We start from the raw sequence: 23,791 nt of genomic DNA, 5'->3' as shown, positions 1-23,791 counted from the left end.
TTTGGGGGGGGCTATCTTTTTGTTGTTAATGTCTAGTGATAAGAGAATGTAGGTAGTATAATTTTTAATATTTTGGATTTTCTTGAAATTTTTCTTTGTGGACTGCTACGAGGTAAATTTTTATAAATGTAATGGATTTGAAGGAAATGGATTCTCTTTGTTGGGTAAAATATATATTTATATACACATACACATATATTCATATGGATTAGAACTTGTTAATTAAATTATTCAGATATCTAATATTCTTCCTCTGTTTAAATTAGCCTAAAAAGTATTTCCATAGAATCACAGTTCTTAGAATCCCTTGTAAGGGATCTCAAAATCATCAAATCCAGATAAGTAAGGTACAGTATTGTTATTCCAGGTTATAAGTGAGACATTGGAGGCCCAGAAATACTAAGTGATTTATACAAGGATACGCAGCTAATGGACAGCAGGTGAAGATCAGAGCCCAGGCTGTCAGAGAAACTATGAACAGTCATGCGGGCTCCCATTATCCTTTGTGACAGAAGACAGGCCACATTAATAATATAAATCAATGCTGTATTCAAGAACTGTCGTTATTAATTAGAATGCCAACCACATAGCCCAGAAGATGCCTGTGTATTTATGTTTACTTAGAAAAGTGGAAGGTGAAATCTTCAAGTTGGAGATGCTACTTGAAGATGTTAAAGAGAAAATGGATGAAAGCAAATATACTTCAGCTCCTTCCCTTCCTGTGAGTTCTCCAGTTATCCTGGATGACTTGGCCTCCACCTCCTCTTCACTCTCAAATGAGGTAATACAGCAATGTACAGTCTAATTTTGTGCCAGGAAAAATGGTGTTTTTGCATTTATAGACTCCCAATTCATGGATTCACTGAATTCCATTTTTAATATCTCATGAAAATTTAACTTTCCAAAGTCCCATGAATTATATTATTTTAAATGGAACCAGCTTTTAAAGATTAGAAGCTGTTTCAAGTGTTAATTTTTGAAACACCTTTATAGTTTAGGATGTAACAATGCTGTTTAAATCCATTAAACCACTGAAGGGCTATTTCTTCCAAATTAATAAAATTTTTGTAGATCACGCCTGGAAGAAATAATTTTTTTTCTTCATAGTTTTGTACTCACCCAGGCTGGAGTGTGGTGGCACGATCTCAGCTGACTGCAACCTCTGCCTCCCGGGCTCAAGTGATTCTCCTGCCTCAGCCTCCCAAGCAGCTGAGATTACAGGTGCATGCCACCACTGCCTGGCTAATTTTTTATATTTTTGGCAGAGATGGGGTTTCACTATGTTGGCCAGGCTGGTCTCAAACTCCTGACCTCAAGTGATCCGCCCGCTTGGCCTCCCAAAGTGTTGGGATTACAGGCATGAGCCACCTGAAAATAAAGAATAGCACACTCAGTGAAATAATATTTCCCATGAATCCACTTCTGCATTTTCCTTCTCTCAAGTTAAATTCTTTTGGATTTCTACATATGCAAGATTGGGAATTCAAATTAACCACCACTGTCTTTCTATACTTTTTGCCTTTGTAGCCTCAACTCTCTTGAGTTTCATACAGTATTTGAAGCCACAGCCTGGGGCTGATGAGGCTTGATCATCATCTTCAAACTTGAATTGAAACATCAAATTTGAATGAGGATTTTGTCAGAGCGAAGGACAAAGTGACAAAGATTATGTCAACGTTAGCCCTTCTGAAGAAGTGTTTGCCTCCTCAAAGCACTTCCCTGCCAGGCACAATCTCACTCATTCAAGGCCCAGCTCTAGCGTCAGGTCATTTATGCACCCCTAGTCAGCCACCCTCTTCACCCCCAAGCCCCTCGATCCCCTGCACCTGGAGGAATTCTTGGCCCCCTCCTCCGTGTCCCCGCAGCACTGGGTCTCGTTTGTCTCTGTGACTCTGCACTCATCTTTGAATACTGAATGTCCAGCTGAAAGCCCAGGAGAGTCGATGCTTCACAGAGGAAGCCCTGAGCCACTGCGGATGTAACAGCGCATCTCAAGGCACCCAAGCAGTCTCTAGGCTCACAGCGGCTGCCCTGCTAGTCTTAGACCTGCAGGAGTCACGAGTCTTTGTGAGGCCACCTCAGGGTTGGCCCTGCCCTCTACCTGGCGGCTCCCTGGGGTCTGGATCTGCTCTTCTTTACTTGGTCCCAAGTTTACAGCTACTGTTGTGAAATGATGAGAACTCTCTAAATAACTTTGTGGTAAGCGGTTCTGGAAAGAGTCTAGTGCTGGCATCCTTCATTCACTCAGCAGTATGTATTGCTATATGCTAGCACTTTTCTAGGTATTGGGGATAAAACATGAACAACAGACAAATCACCTGCCCTCAAGATGCTTACATTTCTGTGAGAGAGATATATATACTTAACAAATTAAGCCAGGTGTGGTGGCTCACACCTGTAATTCTAGCACTTTGGGAGGCTGAGGTAGGTGGATCACGAGGTCAGGAGTTCGAGACCAGCCTGGCCAACATGGTGAAACCCTGTCTCTACTAAAGATACAAAAAATTAGCTGGGCGTGGTGGCGGGCGCCTGTAATCCCAGCTACTCGGGAGGCTGAGGCAGGAGAATTTCTTGAACCTGGGAGGCAGAGGTTGCAGTGAGCCGAGATTGCGCCATTGCACTCCAGTCTGGGCGACAGGGCAAGACTCTATCTCAAAAAAAAAAAAAATTAAATTAACATATAATTATGAAATGTTAAAAGCATGGTGCAGAAAATAATAATACATTCCGTGTGATTCTGAAGCCAGACTACCTGGGTTCACATACTGGCTCTGTCACTTATTATTAGCTTTGTGATCTTAGGAAAGTTATGCAACCTCTCTGTGCCTCAGTTCTCTCTTCTGTAAAATGGGGATAATAATACTTGCCTCACAGGGCTATTATGATGTTTAAATGAGTTAATATAAGTAATGTACTGAAAATAGGGCCTGGCTCACAGTAAGTACATTATTCCTGGGTGTTAGCTATCATGACTATTAAGTAATGGCATATGACCAAAAATAACTAAATGCAGGAGGTTGGAATTACTGAGGGAGAAGATTTTTCAGAGAAGGTGAGATTTGGACTGGTCTTGGAGGATGAGAAGGCAGCTAGGTAAGGAGCTGGGGGAGACAGGGGTGGGGATGCCAGGCAGGATGTTATGGTGCCTTAGGGGTGCTGTAGGGATGCTGAACTGATTTTGAGTCACCTCCAGTGGGACTGTGGCTCTAATTCAAGTCCTTTTGTGTGGCTCCCCCAGATTCCCAAGGAGCACCCTGGCCACCCTTCTGGGCCTCGAGGCTCAGGTGAGAGTGAGGCGACAGGGACACTCCAAGGAGGGCTGCAGGAGGCCCCCAACGAGGAGCTCTGTGAGCTGGCCCCGCAGACGTTGAGTCCTCGCCCTGGAGCCCCAGCAGACACAGGACACAGAAAGAGGCCCCTTCCTCATGCAGCCTCCAGGGGGGCCCACGGGGCTCCCACAGGAAAAGCAGTCTTGGACCACAAGTTACAAAGCCTGGTAGCCTGGCTCCTCACCTGCCCCACCAGCAGGGCCCGGCCAGCCTCTGCAACCCTCTGGGCGGAGATCTGAGGGACGGGATGGCTGGGGCTGGGGGACGCGGGGAGAGGTGAAGGTCAAGTGGCCGCACGAGGCCCACAGCACTCTCTGCCTTAGGTTGCTCGCTCCCACCGTCCCAGGGGTGCTGCCAAATGATTCCAAATAGTGGAGCTCCCAGGTAGCTCAAGAATTCCCAGGTAGCTCTAAAATTCAAACTTTTTTTAAAATTAGTTACCTAAGTGGTCATTATGGAGATACAGCTGCCCAGAACAAGCCAGACCAAGTGGCCATGAGGCTGTCTTCTAACTCTGGGGTAATGTCCTGCAGCCGGGGCCTGGCTGGGTTCTATCTCATTGTTGGCTCTTTAACTAAAACCAGTGTTGCTGAATGTGACTGTGAAATTGGCATAATTAAGATCACCTACCTCTTCCTAATGGCATCCTGGGTGTCAGTGCTGGTGACGGCTGGTACTGCTGACGGTTTCCCACTTTCAGCACTCCTGAGAATCTTGGCAGGCGTACCTAGACCGGAGCTTCTCCAACTTCTCCGAGCCTATGAATCAGCTGCAGAGCTTGTTAAAATGCAGGCTCTGAATCAGTAAGTTTGGGGCGAGCCTGCAATTCTGCATTGCTAACAAGCCCCAGGTGATGCCAAAGCGGCTGGTTCCGGTCTGGGGACCACACTTTAAATTCCGAGGGTCTAGAGATTATTTCATTTTGAATGAATTGGAAATGCTGGGATTAACAACCCCGGAGTCTTAAATGATAGCAATATTATAATAAGCAGTAAACAATGATATAATAATTATGTTGGCTCAGAGCTTTACAGTTTGCAAAGACTTTTTGCAGAGGAAGAGTAGTTTAGAAAGATGAGATTTGTTCAGGGTAAATGATAGGCGATATTAAAGCCCAGGTCTCCAACTCAGGTGGAGGGGCAGCTCCCTGCATTCTGCTAATGTAAATCTGCCTTAAATGTCAGTGGAGGAGTAACCCTGTAAGCTTAGCAGTGATAAAATATAAAAATTAAAAAAAAAACACGGGAAAAATGGATGAAAAAAACCTTATTTTTTTAAATTATAAAACTGATACGTGCTTATTACAAGAGAAATGAGAAAATAAAGAAAAGTATAAAGAAGAAACTTCCACTGAGAGGAAAATCAATCTAATTTTTTTTTTTTTGAGACAGTCTCGCTCTGTTGTCCAGGCTGGAGTGCAATGGTGCGATCCCGGCTCACTGCAACCTCTGCCTCCTGGGTTCAAATGATTCTCCTGCCTCAGCCTCCTGAGTAGCTGGGATTACAGGCATGTGCCACCACGTGCAGCTAAATTTTGTATTTTTAGTAGAGAGGGGGTTTCACCATGTTGCCCACACTGGTCTAGAACTCCCGACCTCAGGTGATCCACCCACCTCAGCCTCCCAAAGTGCTGGGATTACAAGCATGAGCCACTGCACCTGGCCCATTGCTAATATTTTAGTGTATATCCTTCCAGTCTTTTTTTCTCCTATATATACATTTTGGCCAAAATAGGATTTTACTATATATATATACATTTTTATGCTTTTCATTTAATGTTATATTTTGGGCAGCTCTCCATATCACTTAGAATAAACCTATCACTTCATTTTTGATGACTGCACTATATTTCATTATACTAATATACTCTGACACATTTAGACAATCTCTTATTGATGGAGATTTAGTTTTTTCCAGTTCTTTGATATTATAAACACTGCTTCGGGTAACATCATTTGACATGCAAACTTTTGTAGTTGATCATTTCCTTAGAATAAAACCCTAGGATTGCAGTTAATGGTTAAAATGGTACATGCTGAAAATTCTGATAATCTGGCCTTTAGGAAGGCCGTGGGGGTTTATAGGCTGAGGGCAGTGCATGGGAATGTTGGTGTCCCCACTTTGAGCCTACTCCAGACATTTTTTTCTTTTTCCAACTTTTGCTAAATGCGTAAGTGAAAACCGATATCTCATTATTATAATCTTGCTATTTTTGAAATTCAACCTATTTTCATATGTTTCTCCTTGACAATATTGATATTTTAAGTTGTTTACAAAACTGAAACCACCGTCAATTAAAAAAAACAGATAGACAACTGAGAAAATATTAAGAGCAGATAATGTTCATTGTTGAGAACTTCATTATATCAAATGCTGTGACAAATTCCCCAAGGAGCAGAACTGTGGTTAAGAACACAAGCATACTGGCCGGGTGCGGTGGCTCACCCCTGTAATCCCAGCACTTTGGTAGGCCAAGGCGGGTGGATCACTTGAGGTCAGGAGTTCGAGACCAGCCTGACCAACATGGTGAAACCCTGTCTCTACTAAGACATACAAAAATTAGCTGGGTGTGGTGGTGTGTGCCTGTAGTCCCAGCTACTTGGAAGGGAGGCTGAAGTGGGAGAATTGCTTGAAACTGGGAGGGAGGCGGAGGTTGCAGTGAGCCAAGATTGCACCACTGCACTCCAGCCTGGGCAACACAGAGAAACTCCATCTCAAAAAAAAAAAAAAACAAAAACAAAAAACAAAAAACAACACAGCATACCAGTTAGATAGGTAAAAGTTCAAATCCCAGCTCTCCCACTTACTCATGATGCAACCTTGCCAAGTTGCTTAAATCCTCCGAGCCTCAGATTACTCACCAGTAAAATGGAGACAATGTGCCAGGATGGTTGGAAGTATTAAAGAGACTATAAGGGAAGCACCTGGTACATCATGAACAACTAACAAATGGTAACAGGAAAACGCTGAAACCCTCCAAGAAAATTAATGGACAAAGGACATGAGCTAAAGTCACAAGTAAGGCCGGGTGCAGTGGCTTATGCCTGTAATCCCAGTACTTTGGGAGGCCGAGGCGGGCAAATGATGAGGTCAGGAGCTTGAGACTAGCCTGGCCAACATGGTGAAACTGTCTCTACTAAAAATACAAAAAATTAGCTGGGAGTAGTGGTGGGCGCCTGTAATCCCAGCTACTCGGGAGGCTGAGCCAGGAGAATTGCTTGAACCTGGGAGGCGGAGGTTGCAGTGAGCTGAATTGGGCCACTGCACTCCAGCCTGGGCAACAGAGTGAGACTCTGTCTCAAAAAAAAAAAAAAAAAAGTCACAGGTAAGAAATACAACCAATAAATCAGCATATAGGAACAGACTTATTTCCTTTAGTCACAGAGGAAATGCAAATTAACACAAAAGGTGACACCCCCCCTTCAATTAACAGAAACATTTTCAAGTGATAATTCGTGATGCAGAGGAAGGTGTGGTGAAACTGAGCCGTCCACATTGTTGGTGGCTGTGAAACGTGTACGACTTTTGTGGAAAGTAATTTGGCAATATAGGTCATCACACAAACATGTTCGCAACCTTTGGCCCAGACATTTTCCTCAGGAAGTAATCCAAGATGTGGAAAAAGCTAGGTGTGCAATGATGCTTCTGCCATTGTTTATAATGATGGGAAAAGTACATTTATTTTTTATTTACATAAAGGGTAAGACCATAGTCAAAAATACACAGTGGGTGGTATCAGCCCTCACAGGTCAGTGGAGTAATTGTTTTGTGTTAAAGAGGGACATATAACCAATCATTTAGGCCACCAGACAGTCCCTAAACCCTGTTTTAATTCATAGTTGAATATGCTTATTTGGAAAGGCTTTTAGAAGCCAGCGGTCAGATTAATAGATCTAAAAATTATGTTTCTAAATCTGTTCATTCTCTGGTGAAGCTTGGAGTAATTTGAAACTAAGGGAAAGATACAGAGGGGAAAGTATTCTGTCATCTGTACACCAGATTTTAAAATCTGTTTAGAGGAGGAAAGAAGCAAACCAGGGTGGAAACTTCCATTCTTCAGCCCAGGCCATTAGAGGCGCAGCCCCGACTGAGTGACACATCAGAACTAAGGATGGGCTTTTACTTCTTTTCCTCCTGTCCCCCTGCACCTCCGTTTCCCCATATGGAGGAGAGGTTTGGTGAGTCTCTGTCTCCGCCTGACATGTCAAGTTCAGCCGGACCTCAGCTGCTTGCTGGGCTGTGCGCGTGCAGCCGCGGCGTGAGTCACATCCTCTATCATATCTCCATCTATGTGCTTTGTGGCGCAGGAGGACCCCAAGGGCACTCCAGGAAGGCAGGATTGTGCAGAGACGACGGCACCCAGTTCGAGCTGTGCCTTCTGTCGCAGGATCCTTGAATGGTGAGGGCTTCTTGCGGCTACATTCCCAGGGTGGGTTGGAGTCAGTCCTGGCATAGTAACTCCAGCGAGAGTGGGCGGCAACTAACTGAGGCCACTGGCTGAGTTATAGAGTCACAGATCTCAGGCCTGGGCACAGAGCCCAGCCTCCCTCGCACCCTACAGATCCTCTAGCAGTGGTCCTCAACTGGGGAGAACATCAAAATCACCATGGGAGATTTTACTATCATGCACATGCCTCCACCCCACCTACTGTCTCAGCATCGCCAGCGGTGGGGCTCTGGTAGGAATATTGCTTTTTTTTTTTTTTTTTTAACGGAGTCTCACTCTGTGGCCCAGGCTGGAGTGCAGTGGCGCAATCTTGGCTCACTGCAAGCTCCGCCTCCCGGGTTCACGCCATTCTCCTGCCTCAGCCTCCCGAGTAGCTGGGACTACAGGTGCCCGCCACCACGCCCGGCTAATTTTTTGTATTTTTAGTAGAGACGGGGTTTCACTGTGTTAGCCAGGATGGTCTCGATCTCCTGACCTCGTGATCCGCCTGCCTCTGCCTCCCAAAGTGCTGGGATTACAGGCGTGAGCCACCGCGCCCGGCCGGAATATTGCTTTTAAATCTCCCCAGGTGATTCCGATAAGCCCCCTTGGTTAAGAATCATGGTTACAGCCCACGGAGGGTGGTCCTGTAGGCTTTTGGACATTGCCCACATGGGGGATTCTTATCCTGTATAACAAACAGCTCCCACCATCCCTACTCTCTCCTTATGATTAGCAAAAGTCTTCTCTGTTGAGTTTCATCTGAGCCCCCCAGTCCCAGGAACAAGCCTCATCCCTCTTCTCAGAGCTGACTTCTTCCCATTCCTAAGGACGAAATCTTCCAGAGCTAACAAGCTGTAAATCATGTAAAATCCTCAGGAGAAATCCTTTGTTTTTGAAACACCCATTGGTGCAACTATTAATCCATGTCGACTCAGTATCATTTATTTGAAGCTTCTTTCAGGTAGTGAGAGATGTTACCTCTAAGATCACTGTGGACTCCGGCCAAAGTTTGGCTCATTGACCTTGGAAGGTCAAGAGTCAGGGAGGCAGCAGGTGTTTAGCAACCACTATTATATGTACGTAATGGACTCTAATAGAAGCAGATGACAGGGTCTGAAAGACTGAGGCTTCCTGTTAGAAAGCATTCCATTGCAGGAATGCGCACCTGCCTTAAGAGTTCTAATGAGTGTCCACCCCTGAAAAAAGAAACTGCATGAAGCTTGTGCTAAAAATGGTCATGTGTCATCGTGTGTGGGTCATTGAACCACCATGTCAGTCATCAGCTTTGAGCTGCCCTTTAATCCAAGGGGCACTCATGAAGCTTACTCACTGAGTCATCCCAGGCCTACCATTTTTATTTATTGAATTAAAGTCTAATTTTGGATTTTTAAAGGTTTTACTAAGTATAATGAAAGTATTTTGACATTTAAAAAACATTTTTATTAAGCATTCAAGGTACTAAATTTCTCTCTTCTAAATTCCTAGTCTAGACCGTACAGAAGTACATTAAGTACCAAGACAGGGACCAATGTTACAGACTAAATAATACTTTTTTATGATCGACAAACTGGAAAAACAAGCACAACCAAGTGTAAAATCAAATCTCACAGTGAATCCACTGCTGGGGAGTGATGAGGAGATACACATGACTTATGAATTAAAATCTTGGTAACCTACATAATCCCTGAGGAATTATTGAAGGGAGGGCTATATACTCTTTCTGTTAGAAGATTAAATCTCTCTCTGATGGGACTCGTCCTTTATGAAGCTTGCTGAGGTACATATTGTTTTCAGCATATTTGTAAATTGTTTATATATAAGTGGATAAATTATATATGTATAAAATGTAAAATATGCTTATCCCTTTATGTAATTTCTGATGCAAAACTTTGGATTTAAGTGTGTACTTTAGCTGCTTTGTCCTGTTGAAAAACTGTCTTCTCCAGTGGAATTATGTTTGGCCAGAAGATTTGAGTACACAAAGGAGTTTAAAAGCAGAAAAAGTCCTGTGTTGGACTGCACACACTTGAGTGAGATCCAAGTTTCCCACTTTGGAGAGCAGATGTTCAAATGCCCCACAGGAGAAGGGTGGAGACAGAAAATGAGGTGTGAGAAAATATGTGACTCAGGAGGACAGCATGTTTTTCCAAGAGGAGGGAAAGGGCCTGGCTTCTCAGCTCCAGCCCCACGAACCCGCAGCCCCATCCCTTCTCCGCCAACAGCAGGCCAGGGCACAGTGCAGCAAGCATGTGTTTGCCCAGCAATGCCTTGGGCTCAAACCCTAGCCCTAGGCAATCTGCCTCATTCATGCCAGGATGTCTCGGGCATGGTGCCTTCCATACTAAGAATGAACAACTTTCCCTGGGGGCTACGTCTGTATCCCAGGAGCTGAGCAAGAGCTTTGTTCAGAACTGTTATTAATTCGAATTCCTTTGGAGGAGTTGGGATTTCTGAGGAGGAGGGAGGAAGCTGCAGGTGGGCCACAGGAAGGCTCCTGAAGAATGTCCATTGCAGTTGCTTCTTTCTGACGCCACCTGGTGGCCATGTGCAACTAAAATCACCTCCACATGCTCCCAGAGCCTTTAGTCCCACAGACACCTGACAAAGCCCACTTTGCTGGAGTTGTTGGATGTAATCAGCTTGTACTTCCAGGGCCAAAGCTACGTGACCCATTACTGACGTATAGCATAGTTTCTTCCCCTGGTAGGAACTGTTTGTTTGTTTTTGAGATGAGGTTTTGCCATGTTGCCCTGGCTGGTCTTGAACTCCTAGTCTCAAGCCATCCGTCCTCCTTGGCCTCCCAAAGTGCTGGGATTACAGGCATGAGCCACCACGGATTTTGATGCATGAGGAAAACTCCAAATTTTATAATTCCATACTTCAAATGTGTTTTGTAAATGTGTATGTGATGATTAGATATTAACCTCCGCAGAACAAAACATTTATTTTTCATGTCTTGTATACATTTTCTTATCAGGCCAAATTGTGCCAGGGTGCAATTTCTTGTAGAAAAGCTCTCAAACAGGCAGGCAGAGGAGAGCTCTGTGTGGAGGATGACAAGCCCCTCCTACACTGTTCCAGGCTCTGATATAACAAAATTTAACATTTCACCTTTACCAAAACTTTCCCTATCTCTATTGGAAATGCACTAAGAGTTTACAGGATCTTATGCATCTTTTTTTTAGGAAGCAAAAAGTGGAGAAAAAGGGCCACAGAAGGATCAACTGTGGAAGATTTTCAATTGTCCTTCATGAAAAGGCACCACACTCAGATTCAACTCCCAGTAAGTTGATGGGCTTGGGCTGGGTGCTCAGTCTCCAGCGTCCTTCCCCATGGGTTCTGCTCATGGTGGGCACCAGCTTGCCATCTGCCACTCCAAGAGCATTTCCCTACACTAGGATGTTGCATGTTGTATTTATTTCTTTGTAAAATGTAAAGAATTAATAGGCTGGGCATGGGGGCTCATGCCGGTAATTCCAGCACTTTGGGAGGCTGAGGCTGGTGGATCACTTGAGCTCAGGAGTTCAAGACCAGCCTGGCCAACATGGTGAAATTCCATCGGTACAAAAAAATACAAAAATTAGCCAGGTGTGGTGGCTCATGCCTGTAGTCCCAGCTATTTGGGAGACTAAGGTGGGAAGATTACTTGAGTCCGGGAGGTTGAGGCTGCAGTGAGCCATGATCATGCTACTGTACTCCAGCCTGGGTGACAGAGTAGGACCCTGTTTCAAAAAAAAAAAAAAAAAAAAAAAAAAAAGAAAAGAAAAAAAGAATCACTTTCAATAAGACGTGGTTAGGTAGAGTAAAGCACGAACACCTGTTTCTAGCTGAAAATGAAGTACTCCATGGACTCAGTCACAAGATGTCTTTCAGTCTGTCCATCCTCATCCTTCCCACATGACCCATAACTGTACCTGGTAAGGCTACTGACTGTGTGAGAGTTGCTGCTGCCTTGGATATATGCATTTCATTGAAGCAAAGACAGTTGGAGCTGGGAGGTGCCCCAGTACACGCAATTCAATGGCTTTTAGTCATAAGATCCTTTCTTCAAAGATAGTTTAAGGAGAGAAACATCTAGCAGAACTGCCCTGGGAGAAGAGGTGGGGCTGGAGGCCTCTGCTCACGCAGCTTCTCAGCTTAAAAATCACCTCTGAGCCTAACCTACCTACCCAGCTTGTCTCCCCAGCTTAAGTAACAGGAAGCTGCACTAGAGAGCTACCCAGGCTTTCTTACATCCGCACTGCCTGTGGCCCAGAGCTGTGCCTCCAACTCTGCCTTCTGTTATGTCACACTCAGTTCTGCACTGGCTTCTCTGTAGATGACACATTTCCAAATAATAATAGGGTTCATTGACTGAAGACGTATTATGCCAGATGGTATAACAAAGTAGGGATTTTCCAGGTGTAATCGGAGGGTCCCTGGGGTTTCCTGAAACCCTTTCGGGGGGCCACCAGGTCCTCCCTTTACCAGCCATATAGCTGTGCAATGCTAGTATTGCAGGCAACTGACGGAGATGCAGCTATGGAATCCAGTTGCCTTTTATTAAGCCGGATATTCAAGATATTTGCCAAAACATAAAATGATGCCACTCTTCTCACTAAATTTTTTGAAAATAGTTATTTTCATTAAAAACTGCTATTTTGTTAATATGAAATGGATTTATTACTTTTTAAATGCCATAATAAATAAAATTGTCTTTTAAACATCTCAGTTTAAAATTCTAAAAAAAAGCACCTTGGAACTGCTCAGTTTTGGGAAATCTAAATGATTCACACAGCAAAAAATGACTAGTAATCTATACATTAGTACTTCTCTACCAATCCATCTGCAGTGGACTGAATGTTGAATGATAGCTGTTCTCCAGTGAGGGAGGATTTTCACCTCAGGTATATAAAATGGTATATATTATCATTTTATGGTAGATTAAAACCACAGAAACAAAGGCTGTTTAGGGTCCTCAATTTTAAGAGTGTAAAAGGGTTCTGGAATCAAAAGTTTGAAAACTGTTGCCAGTGTATATCACATAACTCTCACAACATCCCTGTAATGCAGGAATGATTATCTTTATTTTATAGATACGGAACTAGAGGCTCAGAGAAATTAAGTGACTTGACAGGACCAAAGAGTGAGTGTGAGTGTATTAGTTATCTATAGCTGTGTAACAAAGTATCCCAGAACTTAAGGCTCAAAACAACAAACATTTATCATCTTAGAGTTTCTGTGGGTCAGGAATTTGGGAGCACTTTAGCTGGGTGGTTCAGGCTCAGGGTCTCTCATGAGGTTTGGTCAAGATGTCAGCCAAGGACGCCGTCATCTGAGGGCTTGACTGGGGCTGGAAGATCTGCTTCCAAGATGGCTCACTCACATGAGCACTGGCAGGAGGTCTCAGTTCCCCAACATGTGCGCCTCTCCAATAGGCTGCTTGAGTGTCATTATGACATGGCAGCCAGCTTCCCCCAGAGCAAGTGATCCAAGAGAGAAATACCGAGATGGAAGCTTCAGTGTCTTTCATGGCCTAGTTTTGGAAGTTATATGCCATCACTACCACTTTATTTTATTTGTTAGAAGTGAGTCACTAAACCCAGCCTATGCTCAAGGAGAGAGGAATTAGGCTCTACCTTTTAAAGAGTGTCAGTTGGGTGTGGTGGCTTATGTCTATAATCCCAGCACTTTGGGAGGCTGAACCAGGATTGCTTGAGCCCAGGAGTTCAAGACCAGGCTGGACAACATAGGGACCCAAGATTTAAACATAAAAACAAAACAAAACAAAAAAACACAGAAGGTTGAGGCTTATGATTGAGCCACTGCATTTCAGCCTGGGAGCAACAGAATGAAACCTTGGCTCAAAAAAATAAAAATAGCACGTTAAAGAATTTGTGAACATATTTTCAACCATCATAGCTAATAAGTAGCAGAGCCAGGCTGCAACCCTGGGCCTTCAAACTCATTCCATTTGCTAATATGAAATGGATTTGTTATTATACAGTGAAGTTACTATATATTGTATAACATGTTAAAGTCAAGATGTCAGCCAGGGATGACTTCACTTTAACATACTTTGAAAGATAATGTTAAAAATGAGTCTAACCATGAGTTCAGTAAGGCAAGAAGCATTGGAAGAGGCTTTGTCACTGCAGCATCTGTCCTGCAGCGAGGTGTTGCTTGGACATCCAGTCCTGACATGCTCACCCGCCTGGCCCCAGGCTTTCATACTCTGGCCTTACCTGGAGTGCTGCTCTGTCCACAGCCTGCCAGACAGGTTCTATACCTGCACCAAATACATGTGCTGTCTGCTACTAGCTTCTCTGAGGCTAAGAGAGCAAAGTCATGATTCAGGTTCCCTTATAGGCTTATGAATGTCACATAGAAGAAACCCATCTTTCCAATTGCCTGGATGACAAAATACAAGCTCTTGGCCACAGCAGGGTCTGAGAGAAAGAATGTGGATGTATCAGGCCAACTATGGAAAAACAAATACAAATCCAAGGTTGTCTGATATTTCAGTGGGCCAAATTGCCGCAGATCCATTCATTCAGCAGACCTTTACTAAGCCTAAATATGTATGCTACATCTTGAGATTTTCATACAAGAAATGTTAATTATCAAAACATTTCTCAGTTGTCAAAAGGGAATCCCAAATGCTACCCCAGGCTGGCAACTCCCCTTGGTGACAGTGCCGGGACGTTAAGCACTTTGGTGCCAAACACATACCCTGCACGGTTATAGTTCTGCTCTCCACGCCGTATTTTATGACTATAATCAAGACACTTACCCTTCATTCATGCAACTTGGGCTTTTTCAGATTCTGATACAGGACACAGCTTCTGTTCTGATTCTGGCACTGAAATGCAGAGTAACAAATGTCAGGACTGTGACACTAAGATTCCTACCTCCCAAAGAGCCTACAGGAAAGAACCACCTAAAGGTAACATTCACCTGGGGCCTCAGAAAGGCAAGTGGGGACAGCCACTGTTCCCAGGCAATGAACTGTATTTTTAATCTTTTCTTTCCAGAATTTCATTATAGATACAACACTCCAGGACAGAATTACTCAAATCATAGCAAAAGAGGTGCCTTTGTCCAGCCCTATTCTTTAGATGAAAGTAAAAACTCTTCACCCTGTAAGTACATCTCCTGCATGACCCCATCCATGTCAACAGCCTAATGTCCCAGGTATGGGACATTCACATGACACTGGCCACTGCTTCCATCTGGGAAGCCCTGGCCTCTCCATTCTGCTGCCCAGGTCTTGTGCACTCACCTGACACTTCCAACTCCAGCCCTACACCTGGATGGCAAGAGGCTGAGCTGGGGCTGGAAAATATGAAATCGCTGTGACCAAGGACTTTGAAAATTATTAAGAGCTACACCAGTGCAAGTTGTTAGCAACCCATAAATGTTTGCTGAACAAATAAATGACTTACTGGATAATCAGTACTATTATTGTTACTATTCAGAGGTGGCTAATGCTTTACATCTGTCCCTACTAAGAGTCAGCATGTAGAGAAATAGACTATTTTTACATTCCATAGACATCATGTTGCTAACTTCCAAGGCAAAAATTTGCTGTCTTTGAAAAAAAATTAAAACCCCACAAACACATATTTAAAAAGATGAATGACATGACTGCTCTTTCCCAAGCTCTTGAAAGAAAGGAACTCATACCCAAATAAGGAAAGCTCAAAGCAAAATGGGGTAAGTTCTAAAAGCAGGGCAAAGTGTGCCAAGGGAACAGGAAGGAGGGAAGGAAATACTCCTAGTTTTACCCCTGAATGACAGCTATACCTGGTTCTCTGACAGGCGCTACATCCTTGCCCTCATACCTTCAGGTCTCTTCCTCTCCTTCTCTGGGAGAGGGCACCAGGGAGAATGTTTCTTATCTTTCATGATGGCCAGTGCCCAAGACTTAAGAATGTCATTTACCTGACTGACCTCAGCTGTGTCTCCCTTCCCCTCCTCCAGCTGCCACATCCTCCAATTGCATGTATTCTTTTGAAGTGACAGTCACTAAGACCAGAGAAGCCACAGGGCAGATTTCTTCACTATCTCCTTGGTTTTGAGGTCTACAGCCTGTGACACTTGTCATGCCAGTATACGAATGAGGGCTGCAATGGATTCATCCACAATGTGATCTTGAACTCCATTAGCTAACTAAGGGGGTAGAAGTTATAAGGAGGCAGCTTTTCCTCCAGGTTACAAAGACCCTTATAGCAGTTGGAGCGGACAGAAAATGGAGGGGGCTGTGGCAGAAGGTTGTGAGCTCATCTGTGGACTGGAAGGCAATGGACTTTGTCTGGAAGCTGTAGATCTGTACACTGGACTAGAACTGCACCAGGTGACACTGTGGTGCTTTCTAACTGTGAGTTTCCAGTAAAATCCAAAATTACATTTGGAGACTACCAAAGAATCAAGATTGAGCTCATTAGTGCCTCTTCATCATGCCCAAGTCTAGGTGGTCAGCATGACTAAGTCTTGGTTTCTGGCTTCTGCCCTGCCTTACATGTCTGAGGGACAATCTCTCCCAGTGTCCTTTATCCAACGGGACCCTCCTGAGGGTGAGTGAAGCCTGGCTACTTGACACCAATGAATAAGACAGGAGACCTGGAGGGAGAACGAGGGGAAGACAGAGAGAAGAAGAAGAGGGAAAGGGAAGGGGAGAAGGGAGCCTTGGTGACAGAGAAGGCAGATTTCTTGGCCACTGACTCATCTCTTTTCCTTTATCTGTCTTTCTTCTTGTCTTCCATGGTGACTTTTCCACATTTTCCTTCTCTGCTTAGACTCTATTTTCTGGAATTGTCTTTGTAACATAATCATTAATTTCTACTCCTAGAATCTTAACTCCTAAAATTGAAGAGGATTTCAGAAATCCATTTGGTCCAACCTCTTGGAAGATATTATTCCTCCATTTATCAGATGTGGTTATTAAACCCAGAGAAGTCAGATGTCATGCACAGGTCACACAGCAAGAACCCAGGGAACCTAAACTCCTGGTTTCTATCTGCTAATAAAATTCTCTCTTTTTTTTGAGACAGAGTCTCGCTCTGTCACCCAGGCTGGAGTGCAGTGGCACTATCTTGGCTCACTGCAACCTCCACCTCCCAGGTTCAAGTGACTCTCCTGCCTCAGTCTCCCAAGTAGCTGGGATTACAGGCACCCACCACCACACCCGGCTAATTTTTGTATTTTTAGTACAGACAGGGTTTCATGATGTTGACCAGGCTGGTCTTGAACTCCTGACCTCAGGTGATCTGCCCACCTTGACCTCCCAAAGTGCTGGGATTAAAAACACCACTGCGCCTGGCCTAAAAATCCTTTTAAAATTGAATTTCTTTTCCTAAGTTCAGAATACTTCATAGAAAGCTCTTTATTAAAAATTTTATTTTTAGAGACAGGGTCTAGCTCTGTTGCCCAGGCTGGAGGGCAGTGATGTGATCATAGCTCAATGCTTCCTTGAACTTCTGGGCTCTAGCGAGCCTCCTGCCTTAGCCTCCTAAGTAGCTACAAAACTGTAGGCACATGCCACCATGCCCAGCTAACTTAACAAAAAATTTATAGTTAGTATGGAAGGGGTTTATGAATTTTTTTTTTTTTTTGTAGAGACAGGGAAGACTGGTCGCAAACTCCTGGCCTCAAACAATCCTCCCACCTCAGCCTCCCAAAGTGCTGGGATTACAGGCATGAGCCACTGTGCCCAGCAAAAGTTCTTTGTTGTCTATGTTTCCCAGTTTTGATTTATTAAAATTTTATGAAATATTTCATTCATACAAAAAGTTCAAGGAATGATACATTTGGGGCTCATTTTTGAAACTCTGAATTTAATCATAGCTAACATTTTTCAGCTTTTTTAAAACCCAAACGGACCTGTTCTCAGAGAGTGAATTCAAAATCCTTTAAAGGTGAACATGAGCCCACACCAGGAAAGTAAGTATTATTTCATTATTACTAACAAAACATTTCTCATTGGTGGGGTGTATACAGTGTACTTGATAGTGTATTAACTACCTACTCCAAGATAACCTAGATCATTAGGAGTAGAGCCAGGATTCAAACCTAAACCTATCTAATCCTTCAATCATTCATTTGTTTATTCAATAAACCAAGTCATTGTGCTAGGTACTGAGAACACAGGACAAAGTCAGCCACTGTCCCTGCCCTCACAGAGCTTACTTTTTTGGCAGAGAAGCCGCACAGTCTTTGTAAGTGCCAAGAAGGGGATGTACAAAGTCCTATTGATCTAATTTGGGGGTTCAGGGAAGCTGAGCTTCGAAGGATAAGTATGAACGAACTAGCAAGGGGATCTGGGGGCAGTGAAGAACATTCCAGTCTAGGAAAGCTTCCTGTTGTGAGAAGGCACTTGGCAAGTTCAGGAATGGTGTGGCTGGAACCCAAAAGAGGGAGCGGCAGTGGAGCAAGATGAGGCTGATGAGGGAAGGTTGGTGGAATTGTCAGGGCCAGACTGTACAGAGACTTGTCAGCTCCAGGAAGTATTTCAGAATCTTAGGAGCAAGAGGAAGCCAATTAGGGTTTTTTTTTTTTTTTTTTTTTTTTTGCTGTTAATTCATTTTTATTTTTAGAGATAGGGTCTCCCTCTGTCACCCAGGATGGAGTGCAGTGGTGATCATATCTCACTGCAGCCTTGAACTGCTGGGCTCAAGTCATCCTCCCGCCTCAGCCTCCTGAGTAGCTAGGACTATAGGTGCGTATTTTAAAAAAAAAAAATTTGTAGAGACAGAGTCTTGTTATGTTGCCCAGGCTAGTCTCGAACTCCTGACCTCAAGTGATCTTCCCACCTTGCTCACCCAAAGCACTGGGATTACAAGTGTCTGGCCCCCCAGTGAAGTTAAAAAAAATTTTTTTTTGAGGCAGGGTCTTGCTCTGTTGCCCAGGCTGGAGTGCAATCTTGGCTCACTGCAGCCTTGAGCTCCTCGGCTCAAGTGATCCTCCTGGCACAGCTTCCTAGGTAGCTGGGAGTACAGGCATGTGATACCACAGCTAGCTACTTTTTTTTTTTTTTTTTTGGTAGAGATGGGGTCTTACTATGTCTCCCAGGCTGATCTTGAATTCCTAGCCTCAGCAGTCCTCCTACTTCAGTCACCCAAAGCACTGGGATTACAGGCATGAGCCACTGTGGCAGGCCCACCCAATTAAGTTTTTTAATCGGGGAATTTAAAAAGTTTCTTAGTGTTTTAAAGGATAAGTCTAGCTACTGAAGGAGTGGAAATGAATTAGAGGAGTTAAGATTGGAGAACAAAGGCCAAATAAGAGGCCAGTGCAATAATTCAGGTGAGATGATGCAGCTTGACCAAGGGTGGTGGAGATGGAAAGAGAAAAATCTGTGTATTCATTCAAGAGCTATTTAAGAGACAGAACCAATAATGCGGCAGAGTGGCTAACAATTCAGGCTCTGCACTCAGAGCCACTCAGTCTGAACCTACTACCCTCTACCACAGTCTAGCACAGTGTTTAAGAATGTGGCCTTTGGAGACTTCTTGGGTTTTTTTTTTTTTTTTTTTTTTTTTTTTGAGATGGAGTTTCACTCTTTTGCCCAGGCTGGAGTGAAGTGGTCCGATCATGGCTCACCGCAACCTCTGCCCCACCAGGTTCAAGTGAGTCTCCTGCCTCAGCCTCCTGAGTAGCTGGGATTATAGGCACCCACCACCATGCTGGGCTAATTTTTGTATTTTTAGTAGAGAGGGGGTTTCGCTATGTTGACCAGGCTGGTCTCCAACTCTTGACCTCAGGTGATTCACCCACCTCGGCCTCCCAAAGTGCTAAGATTACAGGTGTGAGCCACCATGCCTGGCCGACTTCTTGGGTTTGTCTTGGTTCTGTGTCCTTGGGCAGGTTCCTTGACCTATGTGTGCCTCCATTTCCCCACATGTAAGGTGGGAATCGTAATAGTGCCAAACTCATTGAGGACTGAGTCCATATGTATAAAGCACTTAGAATGGTACCCAGCTCATAATAAGTACTCAGCAAGCGATGGCTGTTATACTGTTGACAGTGGAGACTGATGGGCTATGGGGAGAGAGAGGACTCTGCACAACTCTGCCATCCCCTGCCCAGAGTATTTCATTAGTTAGGGGCCCCAGATGCTGGACCATCTCTTGCCTGGAGGATCAATCCAATGTGTCAACTTGCAGAACCAACTGATGCTCATATGGTAGGGGAGAGGGATGAAAGGATATTTTCTAGAGATGATATTGCTCACAAGTGTTTTACGTACCAAAGTAATGCTTAACAGAGGAAACCTGAAGCCAGAGGAAGCTGTGAGGGTGGCTCTATGACTGCTCTGTCAACAGGCAAGTTCTCATGGCATCCCTCAGGGCCACTGCTCGTGCTTGAGAAAAGCCTAACTCCAGGCAGTGCCCTTCACAGACTGTGCAAATAACCCCCTAGAGCCATGCTCTGCACAACCTGAACAGCCCAGTGGCCCTGCACCCCTCACTCACCTAGTGCAGACTTCTGGCCCACCCCTGAGAGAGAGCCAGTCACAGTGTAGCAGGCAAGGGGAGCCTGTTTACTTCAAAAGGAGCTGCTTTTATTTTTTGACTGCTTCTGCCTCCTTGGGGTGAAAGGTCACTGGTGCCAGAATGAACTCAACCCAAGGTGCCTGCAATTGGCAGTTTTGTGTATTTGTTTTATAAAAATGCAAGGTAGAAAGTTGGCCCCAAAAGGCTGGACGCAGTGGCTCACGCCTATAATCCCAGCACTTTGGGAGGCGGAGGCGGGCGGATCACGAGGTCAGGAGATCGAGACCATCCTGGCTAACATGGTGAAACCCCATCTCTACTAAAAAAAACACAAAAAATTAGCCGGGCGTGGTGGCGGGCGCCTGTAGTCTCAGCTACTCGGGAGGCTGAGGCAGGAGAATGGCTGAACCTGGGAGGCGATCTCTTGCAGTGAGCAGAGATCGCGCCACTGCACTCCAGCCTGGGTGACTGAGCAAGACTCCGTCTCAAAAAAAAAAAAAAAAAAATAATAATAATAATAAAAAGAAAGTTGGCCCCAAAATAATGAAAGCGGAATAAAAAATGTCTTTAGAGTCTTGCCTCTTTCTGTACTAGAGGAAAAGGAGATCAATTCCGGGAGAAAATACCCGCATGGTCATGGCAACAACCTTTTTCTGAAGCCCAGCTGTGGTCAGCCACATGGGAGTATGACAGCTACGAGGGCAGCGGGTGCACGAATCCACCCACACCCAAACCACACACATAGAGCCATTACCGACCACAGAGCTGACGTGAACAGGAGTGTGCTTGAGGGTGGCGCTTGACACAAGTATCAATGTGCTTTTGTCTTCCAGAAAAAAACTTCAGGCTTTCATGACCTACAGCTCAGACCCTGCAACACCTTCACCCCATTTCTACTCCTGCAGGATTTCTGGAAGCAAATCCTTATGTGACTTTGATAGCACTGAAGAAACAAAATCTGAGGTGAGGACTTAGAAAATCATTCGAGAATCCTTGCAGCTCGTAAGTTTGATCTTGATGCCCACAGAACTGGCAGCTCTTAAGTTATTACAGTATCAGAGCTTCAGAAAATGTTCTCCTAAGATACTTTTGTGCTCAGCACTAAGCTAAAGACACACAGCCTCAGCAGTCGCATGGTTTGTATTATTCTAAATTGGTTCCACGGGAAATTTCCTGGAGAAAGTGATTTGTGGGTGGTGCCTCAGCTACAGGATTTCCCTGGCCGGGGGTTGAAGGCACTGGGTCTGTTCCAGTGACACTGTGATCAGGGTTGCCAACAGTTTCCTATTTCAGATCACTAACTCGAATCCCCAGGCCACTTTCAAATGTTTCCATACGCATGCGCTGTATCCCTGAATACCCTCTCAGTGGTTATGGCCCCCATATCCCCATCAATGGCCCCTAAGAGCTGTTCTTTTTTTCTCTTTCTCTGCGGCAGGGAAACAGCCCAGCTGGCGGCTGACCTCACCCTCTGATTCATGCTCATCAGTCACGTGCTGGTCTTTTTTTCAATCCCTTTCCCTAACAAATATATTCCATCTCAGACTGGTCTCCTAGGAAACCAACCCTCAAAAACAGAAATAGACCAAGAGGAAAACAGGAATACTCCGAAAATTCCACCTTGTAATGTTTAATAATGAGAGAACCCAAAGAACAGAAACAGCAGTTAGTTTATCTAATTAAAATGTGTGGACTTTTCCTCTGTAGATTTTAAACTCGGCTTTGGATCATGCCCTAAGGACAGCAACCATTTTGAAAGAAACTACAGATCAAATGATTAAAACGATTGCAGAAGACCTTGCTAAAGCACAGAGGTGGAGGAGTCGACTGAAATACTAGTTCAACGCTAGGCAACCAAGGATTCAAAAGAAAAAAGTGCAAAGAAAACTTGATCTTCCCCCAAAATGTATTTTACTTACTACACAATTTAGGAAGATGACTTTCTAGAGAAAACACAGAAACCATAAGAAATGGGTAACACAAAGTACTTAAAGGAAAAAGAAAAAAGAAAGGACTTCTGATTCTTAAAATCAAAAGCAACCAACAAGTATTTATTTTAAAATAAATCTATGTTCTTCTTAACTCATAATAAAACAAATCAAAACAATGAATTTCCTTTTATCTATTAATCTGAAAAAAGATTAAAGTTTGAAGAAACCCTGTGTCAGTGAGGATGGAGGGAAACTGGTACTCTCATATGCTGTTGGCGGAAATGTAACCTTTTTGGAAGACTATTTGGTAATATCTACCAAGTTCCACAAATTCCAAATCATGTACCTTCAGAGCAGCAATTCCATTACTAGGAATTTCTTTTATATATAAGCCACACAATGTGGCATGATATATGTACAGGGAAGGGCACTGGAGCACTGATGGTAACAACCCCAAGGGGGTTGTTAATCTAACTACCCCCTCTGATGATTCATAAATGACAATACTTTGTAGCCACCGAAAAGAATGAGGTTGGATTATCGGCAAAAGTCAGTGAAAGAAGCAAGATGCCTAAGCATATATAGAGAGAGTTGTAACCTCTGGGGTCTTGCTATGTTGCCCAGGCTGGACTTGAACTTCAAACAATCCTCCCACCTTAGCCTACTGAGTGGCTGGGACTACAGGCACACACCACTGTGCCTGGCTCTTCATTTGTGTATTTTTTTTTAAATGGCATACATATTTTCAGGAAAGATACCTAAAAATCTGAAGTGAACCTCTAGTAAAGGAAACTGGGAATTTTGGGGGAGAAAGGGGTTTTTACCTTCTTTTCTGTACTATATGAAATTCTTACAATATACTTGTAAGTCAAAATTATTTGTTTAAAGATTGCTTGAAGTCAGAAATATGTGAAAATAATAGCCTTAATGAAATTTTGGAAAAGACAATTCATTAAAACTGTGTACCAGGGATTAAGTACATTTTCATGCAGACCAGAGCAGGCTTTTTTTTTTTTTTTCCAGAGCAAGCTTTTGCTTTCCTTCTTTAAGAGTGATTTATTACCTCCTTAGTGACAGCACAGCAGGGTATTGGCTCTTTCCCCCTTTCCTGAAACTTCTGATTTTCATTCACCCCAGACATTCAACAAATGGTTTCCCAACTCCCAGAGTTTGGCTCAGTGGTCAGGGGGTAGTTGAATCTATTCCCACTTTAGATTTTCATGCCAATGTGGGCAGCTGGTATTTGTCTAGCTGGCTGGAGAATGGACTGTTTTTAACTTCGGGGTTTGTAAATTGGTTTAGGGTGCGCTGGAAGAGATAAAGCAGAGGTCAGTCTGAAAATACCTCTGACTTTATGGCCAAATTTACTTCAGGCTGTGGCACTGTAAGGAAGATAGCAAGGAACTACGGCTGGTATTAGAAAAAACAGAGCTTAAACTGTGTATGTTCTATTAAATAAAACTTATGGGAGGTCATTTTTTTGGACTAAGCTCCTACAGGAGACCCCAACAGACCAGACCAAACTAGAATGGAGTCACTTATGCTAGGTGCCACGTAATCAAAGTGAACTTTAAAATAGGTCAGTTAAAAAAAAAAAAAAAGAGACCCAGAACATTCACAGTATCCCAT

The 23,791-nt window shown here is 43.9% G+C and overlaps 1 protein-coding gene across 5 annotated transcripts in view; it reads left to right on the top strand.

Annotated features, from left to right (window-relative positions):
- Positions 1-22,481, top strand: part of AKNAD1 (AKNA domain containing 1) — a 42,444-nt gene extending 19,963 nt beyond the window's left edge. Inside the window, exons 9-18 of one of the 5 annotated variants that reach the window (XM_063624407.1) lie at positions 625-781; positions 3,239-3,366; positions 3,767-3,848; positions 7,637-7,728; positions 10,944-11,041; positions 14,561-14,683; positions 14,772-14,879; positions 17,598-17,679; positions 21,065-21,194; positions 21,939-22,481. In XM_063624407.1, the coding sequence (XP_063480477.1) occupies positions 625-781; positions 3,239-3,366; positions 3,767-3,848; positions 7,637-7,728; positions 10,944-11,041; positions 14,561-14,683; positions 14,772-14,879; positions 17,598-17,679; positions 21,065-21,194; positions 21,939-22,070 (1,132 nt within the window). In that variant the 3' untranslated portion in view covers positions 22,071-22,481. Of the gene's footprint in view, positions 1-624; positions 782-3,238; positions 3,367-3,766; positions 3,849-7,636; positions 7,729-10,943; positions 11,042-14,560; positions 14,684-14,771; positions 14,880-15,004; positions 15,134-17,597; positions 17,680-21,064; positions 21,195-21,938 lie in introns of those variants that run through there. The other 4 variants (XM_063624408.1, XM_063624409.1, XM_063624410.1 and 1 more) reach the window with 4 other exon arrangements.
- The last annotated feature ends 1,310 nt before the right edge of the window (positions 22,482-23,791 follow it).

This window comes from Symphalangus syndactylus, chromosome 12 (assembly GCF_028878055.3).
Source record: "Symphalangus syndactylus isolate Jambi chromosome 12, NHGRI_mSymSyn1-v2.1_pri, whole genome shotgun sequence".
Taxonomy (NCBI): domain Eukaryota; kingdom Metazoa; phylum Chordata; class Mammalia; order Primates; family Hylobatidae; genus Symphalangus; species Symphalangus syndactylus.
This window is presented reverse-complemented; position numbering and strand designations above follow the sequence as displayed.